The 7,184-nt window shown below is 38.0% G+C and overlaps 1 protein-coding gene across 1 annotated transcript; it reads left to right on the top strand.

Moving 5' to 3' along the window:
* Nucleotides 1–2,548: 2,548 nt before the first annotated feature.
* On the top strand, nt 2,549–7,181 carry LOC121510788 (glycine N-acyltransferase-like). The gene is made up of 5 exons (XM_041789006.1): nt 2,549–2,620; nt 2,983–3,093; nt 4,871–4,979; nt 5,340–5,466; nt 6,782–7,181. Exons 1-5 carry the CDS (start codon nt 2,549–2,551, stop codon nt 7,179–7,181), a joined length of 819 nt encoding a protein of 272 aa, XP_041644940.1.
* The last annotated feature ends 3 nt before the right edge of the window (nt 7,182–7,184 follow it).

Genomic DNA, 7,184 nt, shown 5'->3' with positions numbered 1-7,184 from the left:
TCATCTCATATATGACTTTCTGTCTCAAAATTTCAGCTTCTATCTTATTATTTTGCTTTTTTATCTCATCATTTTCTCAGAATTATGACTTACTTTATTCCATAATCATGACTTTCAGTTTCACATTTTTCCTTTCCACCTCTTCACTCCAGTTATTTTTTTAATCTCATAATAATCATCTCTTCAGTTTAACCATTGTTAATTTTGATAGCTGTTTTTAATTTTAGTCTTAGTCTTTCGATGACATGTCTTTTCGTTATATTTATGTCATTTCTACCCTTTTAAGTTTTAGTCAACGAAAACTCAAAAACATTTGAGTCTAGTTTTGGTTCATAATAAGTCCTCACATTTCAGTCTTTACTTTTAGTCCAAGCATTTTTTTTCTTGCCTAAATCTGGTACCAAATCATGGTAGTGTGTTCTCTGCACCCTGCCAAACCTGGGGTCCCTGCTTTCTACAGCTGAGAGGTATAACAGATACAGCTGTATTGTTTTTGACAGATTTACACACAGTGGAGAAATATCATGGATTTTGAATGTCTGACGAAAACTACATTACATTTTAGCCTAGTTTTAGTCATCTTGACGAAAACTAAACTTAGTTTTTGTCAGTCACAGATCTATTTTTGTTAGTCTTAGTCTAGTTTTTGTCATGGACAAAAAGCCTGTGACAACAGTCATAGTCATAGTTTTATTTGACAAAAGTAACACTGGGTTTGAACCCTTATCAAAAGTCCTTAATGCCAACAACCCCTGCCCCAGACGTTTGGTGCTTAAGACAAAAGCGTCTGCTAAGTGGTGTCGTAACTTACACAGTGTATATATTCCATTATGTTTTTCTTTAAACCACTAGAGGTCGCTATCTGCTAGGGCTTTTCTTTTTCAACATCCGTTTTAATTTTGTTTAGTATGCAAAAAGTCACAAAATTGATCAGTTTTACTGAATGTTGTAGAAGTTTAAGGGAAAGGGATATCTCACACTTTTGTAGCAGGAATCAAAATAGAAGAATCATAATTATTAGTGCTGCACAATTTAGTGATAATGTGCAATTGCATTTACACTGGACAATTTAACAATCTAGGATTGTGATGAAATAACACAAATGGTATCATGAGGTCATTTGCTTGGTTATCAAGGAAATGCTGAGAATAATGATAATTTTAAGTGTGTAATTCTCAACTCAAAACACCTGAATATTTAGTAGATATAAAACAGAAAACATTGAGTTTTTACTGTACTGCTTTAAAATAACTCGGTATATAAAATTATTAAAATAATTGCAGCTTTTATGGGATATGTAAATGCACAGCCTGACATCATGATTGCAATGGCAATTAGACTAATCATGCATGGAGCTATTATTGTTTCAAAACTATTTGCAAATGCATGCACAAATGTGCAAATGTGTGTTCAAATGTGCAAATGTGTGTTCAAATGTGCAAATGTGTGTTCAGATGTGCAAATGTGTGTTCAAATGTGCAAATGTGTGTTCAGATGTGCAAATGTGTGTTCAAATGTACAAATGTGTGTTCAGATGTGCAAATGTGTGTTCAGGTATGCAAATGTGTGTTCAGATGTGCAAATGTGTTCACTGCAAACTTTTTTCCCCTTCTTTCTGCTAATGACTCTTCTGTACAGCTCAGAAATTTAATCAGTCAAGCCAGGAAATATTTATGACTTGATAATTTGCTTCAATGAGTGATCAAAAAGTGCCGACCTAACGAAATATTAATTTCAGTCTGTCAGACATCTTTAAAATAGAAAGACACCCAGCAGCTCTGTGAGTAAAAGAATCACAACATAAAACGTCATCAGTTGCTAAATTTCTGCTGTAGGTGACCGGAGAAAACACTAAAATTAGAGACCTTGTGTCACCTGGCTCTGTCTAATGTGCTGATCTTTCACCTGGAGCACAAACACTGCCAGCGTGATGTCTCTTTGTCCTCAGTGACAGCCAGTTGAGAGGCAGACTTCAGTTGTAACTGAAGCAATAATAAGAGTGTTTTTTTTTTTCAACCAAAATAAACTCTACAGTTACCAATTAGTCTACACATTTGCAAGTTTTATGCACACATTTGTGGACCTTTGTACAAATTTGCTAATCTTTGCAAGCATTTGCAGATTGGTGCACCGTTTGCAATTCTGTGCATACATTTGCATCTATCTATGCATTTGAAGATTTGTGCATGGATCTTTGCATGCATTTGCAAATAGTTTTGCAACAACAATAGCTCCATATGTTTTTATTGTGGTTAAATTTGTGTCATAATCCTCAGTCTACCCAGAGTTCCTTTTTTTTTCACAATGCAATGCAAGCACATCTCCATGCCAATAAAGCTCATTGCATTAAATTAAATTGAGTAGATAGCCATAGACGGGGTTGTCTGTGCCATATTTAGTTACCTGAAGTGGAGGTTTAATTTCTTTTTGGGCGTGTTTACGAGCACACATGCACGGTATACCTCAACAGTTGTCTGTCAGGCTTTCTGCAAGACTTTCCGGATAACCTTCCCATCTGTAAGTGGAGAAAACATCCTTTGAACTGAGAATGGAGCTGAAAAAGGAGCAGCTGAAAGAGGCTGAGACTCACCTGAACAGATTTCTACCTTGTTCACTACCGGTGTGTACCAACAACTCTAACATAGCTTACATTACTTGCTACTTTAATTTGTGTTTGGCTACAGATGCATGGAATTTGATAACACTTGTCATTTAGAGTCATAATCAGGATTTCTGTCATACAAGTTTAATGATAAGATGATTTTGTGTGAGTGCAAAACAATGAGCGGATTTTTTTATATTAAAGTAAGAGAGCAAGTAAAGGGAAGTAGACTTTATGTCATAGGTTTTTATAAGCTTAAGGTGCAGATATTGTAAAGTTAAATATAATGAAAACATGATTGCTATTTTTTCTTTAACATATATACAGTCTATAATGATCACACCATTCTTTGGATAAAGGTGTATTTTTTTATGTTGAAGGTTTATAGTTCTTTGATGCTCAACAACAGTGTCCTGTCAGACAGTCTGACAGCTGTAGTGGACAAATGGCCTGACTTCAACGTCCTTATCTGCAAACCAAAATGTAAAGAGGTATGTATATGAAAAATATGTATTAGGGCTGTCAAACTATTCCATTCTTTAATCACGAATAATCTGAGTATTTCTGTGTAAATCAAGATTAACTGCATCCTTTTTTGTGTCAGTTTGGATTTTCTACTGACTCAAACTAAGGGCAGCTGACTTCCTTTTTGGATACAGACACGCTTTTATAGGTAGATTGAAGATTAGAACATGAGCTTAACCAGGGAAAAAGTAACTTATGGATTGGAAGGAAAAAGGGGAGATTAGTAAGGATAATGTTTAATAACAGAAGGTTCAGATGCTTTTTGACTCATCTACTGAGCTATCCGTGAGATTTTTATTATGAAACAAGAATGTGGCAATTTGAATAAAGGTAAATCTTTGTCTTGGAGTTGTGCCAATTATCTCTGATGGCAAACACCTGTAAAAAGTAGTCAGGTGTTAGCACAGAAATGTGGGCACTGCCTGTCCTTGAACAGAGTAGATGTGGGTCATACATTTTCAGTACATAAGGCTAAAACAGTTTATAGGGAAAATAACTTATTTTCCCATGAAAGTTGAAACTCTTGTGACATTAAACATTTAAAACATTTTAACTTTGGAAGATAGTGTGGAATACTTGCCTTGTAAATGATAGAATAAATAGTTTAAAACATGTACAATATTTGTTACTGGTAACAGTTCCTTGGTAGTAGTGAGATTGCCAGTTGCTTAACTGACTGAGCAAACCGGGAGCAAAGCTGCCCAAAAGGCGGTTTAAAGGGGACATATTGTACCCTTTTAAGACAAGTTTATATTGTTCTCAGGGGTCCCCAAAACATGCCTGTGAAGTTTGTTGCTGAGAAAACACTCCAGTATTGGATTTTTGCATGTCAAAAAAGCCCTCTGTTTCAGTTCTGCTCTGAACGAGCCGTTTCTGTGTCTGTGGCTTTAAATGTTTAACTGTTAATGAGCTGTCTGACTCCGCCTCTGACCATTCCCCTCTCAGGAAATGGATGTGGCACTCCTGATGTTTCAGTGTTACAGAAACTTTTATTCAAAGTTAAGGACCTGACGGGGATTTGAACCATCAATTTCCCTGATCAAAGTCAGCAGGTGAACCCACTGAGCTATCCAGCATCTCAGCTGTCAGTGAAGAGGAAGATTAGGAGAGGAAGGCAGAACTTTCTTCTAAGCGTGGAGGGCCAACCAACCTGGGGCCGGGGCTAACTTCCAACATGACATCATGAAGGAAAATCCTGAGAATGGCTTGTTTCAGCACACATTTTCTGAATGGTGGGGGTATGCTAAAAATGTTGTTTCGCATGTCAGTATCATGAATCACATCCTCAGATTTCAGCACTTTTAGTTTTTGAGATATCACATCTTATAATTCCCCCCCATAGTGATCCCGTTATAAGTTTTAACATTTCAAAAATCATATAAAAATACTGGTATATGCTAGCATCACCAACAGTTATAGTGCACTTTTCCACTGTGTGGGGACCCATTGTCAAAGTTTCAAGGATAACATGAGTGTTACAGCTGCTGTCGCCAGCTCTCACACTAATGAGGCATTAACAGCAGCAGTACTGATTTCCATCACTGTGGCTGCAGGGAGACGCTAATGTGGCCCAACCAATCTGCTTTGCAAGAGACAATGAAACATGTACTAATGCACTAATTGTGGATCTTAGTAAATCATGAATAACGTGATTAGTCTTGACCTAGCCCTAATATGTAAACACAACTCTTTGTGCAAGTGTTTTGTTTTTAATTGCATGTGCAATATGCATTTCTTTTGCAGAAGGGAGATCTCGTCAAAGGAATTCTTATTTATGCAAACGATGAAACTGCCCTTAAAGAAACTATAAGGAAGAATTCTGCTCTTGACTGGAGCAGATATTTCTGTCTTGGTAACGGCAAGTTGTACTTATTTTCTTTGAATTTTTAAAATGTCATAAAATAACAAGAACCTCAGGTCAGAAAAAAAAATCCTCCACCTGTCTTTAAGGTTCATTTTTTGCCAGTTACCATCTCTACCAGACCACAAAAGTTTAAAAGTCTAAAGATAAATACTGTAGTGTTACTATGAATACTTTAATTGAAAGCCCATTCTTGTCTAAACAAAACAGAAAGAAGGAGACTGAGTAGTGGTTAGCTTTAATTTTGTTCCCATTACACATACATTTGTAGAGAATTAAAACATGAATTTAAAAAGTTCAATATTTCAATATCTTTGTTAACACATCATTAATATCATTATTCTTTCTAAGGATTCAATCATCACTTCACAGAGGCAGTCAAAGCAGTGGCATCAGAGAAAGGTGTCCCCTACTGCCAGGTGGCGTTGTGCAACATGATGACACTGAAGGATATTTCTGACCTTCCTGAAATAAACAGGTAGAGTTTATTCATGCCGTGCAAACTTGACCTAAAGCTGGTGACACACTGGATGATTTTAAGACGAACTATGGCTGCAAGCAGCCCCGGAGAGCCCTCGCACCCTGGCGCATGTCGGGGTGTGTCGCAACTGCTTGAGTGTGGGAGTAACTGACTGTAAGCAGAGCACAGAAAGCATGCCGATTCTCTTCGGACTATTATTTATCATGTAAAGTAAGAAAAAAACAAGACATTATTTGTTAGAGATACTTCTGCTTTATTGCAGTAGGTGGCGCTTTAGCAAAAAACATGTAGTAGACATTTAATTACACATTTAAATATGTAGGGGCAGACCCTAATCATGTCAGATTTCATGCAACTCAGAAGTTTCATATAAGAGACTTCCTGTGAAACAGCAAGATAACAAATTGCTCACCTATGAAGAAATGTTCCAATTGTGTCACTTCCTGTTGCCAGTAGGAGTGCTACATCAAGACAAGAAATTAACCTTTGAAAATGTAGAGAGGCAAACCTTGAAATTTGAGGACAATCAGATGTTTGGTATGAGAGCTGCACATACTTCCTGTCAAATTGGCGACGTTTTGAAATGCTATGGGTCTTCAGCTGAAGTTCAGCTCATGGCTGCACTGTGTTTACGATACTAAGCTGTCTGCAGTCCTCCAAGTTTCAGCCTTATTATATCCTATATCAACAATTAAACCAAAATCTTTCTAAAGCATCATTTTCCTGCATAGTTTTTGGTAGTTTTAAACTTTACTTAAGACACGTTTTGCATGACGTTCCCAGTCTTGATCGCAAGAATATTTGCTGCATGAATAAGCCTTGTGCTACCAACCACAGGTAAATGCCTCATGCCTAATGCTAACTTAACTGCTCACACTACTACGTCAAAAATTATATCATGAATGTAGCTTAAACAAGCATGTTATGGACGTTTTTGTCTACTTCTCTGTCTGTGGTTTGCAACCAGGCAGTCTCACACTCACACCTACGGCCCATTTAGAGTTACCAATTAACCAAACAAGCATGTCTTTGGTGGTGGGAGAAAGCCGGCAAGAACCCACGCACGCATGGGGAGAACATACAAACTCCACACAGAAAGGCCCTGACTGGGAAGCGAAACAGGAACCTCGCTGTGAGGCAATAGCACCAACCCCTGCACCACTGTGCAGCCATGGCGAATGTCAATTAATCAAAAATCGTTGCTGTCCCATGTAATTAAAATGAATAAAGATCTGAAAATCACCCAGTGTACAGCCAGCTTCAATAAGACCATTTCCTGCTTTCTTAAGTCATCCACTTCTTTCTTCTTCAGCTCAGGGATCCCTCTCAGCTCTCTGAATGAGTCACATGTCAGCTTGGTGAATCAGATGTGGAAGTTTGGTAAAAGTGAAAACTCTCTTGGTATGATTCGTGGCATGGTCACAAACTTCCCTTCCTGCTGTGTTCTTGATGCTGAAGGAAAGCCTGTTTCCTGGGTACTGATGTACGAGACTTGCGCAATGGGCATATTGTACACGCTGCCGGAGCACAGAAGGAAAGGTTACGCCAAGGTCCTGATCTATAGCATGGCCAAGAGACTCCACACTGAGGGATACCCGGTCTACTGCTCCATAGAGGAGGACAACATGCCCTCCCATGGGCTCTTTAAATCCCTGGGCTTCACTGAGGAGCCCTCATACAAGGGGATGTGGTTTGCATTCAATGAACTTTAAATG

The sequence above is a fragment of the Cheilinus undulatus genome, linkage group 6 (genome assembly GCF_018320785.1).
Source record: "Cheilinus undulatus linkage group 6, ASM1832078v1, whole genome shotgun sequence".
Taxonomy (NCBI): domain Eukaryota; kingdom Metazoa; phylum Chordata; class Actinopteri; order Labriformes; family Labridae; genus Cheilinus; species Cheilinus undulatus.
The sequence above is the reverse complement of the archived record's forward strand: the minus strand, read 5'-3'. Positions and strand labels throughout refer to the sequence as shown.

Bases quoted from the DNA above. Each gene is read 5' to 3' on its own strand.
- LOC121510788 (XM_041789006.1), top strand. From the start codon at position 2,549: ATGGAGCTGAAAAAGGAGCAGCTGAAAGAGGCTGAGACTCACCTGAAC. The intron at 2,621-2,982 runs GTGTGTACCAAC...TTTATGTTGAAG, and splicing joins TTCTACCTTGTTCACTACCG to GTTTATAGTTCTTTGATGCT. The intron at 5,467-6,781 runs GTAGAGTTTATT...TTTCTTCTTCAG, and splicing joins GACCTTCCTGAAATAAACAG to CTCAGGGATCCCTCTCAGCT.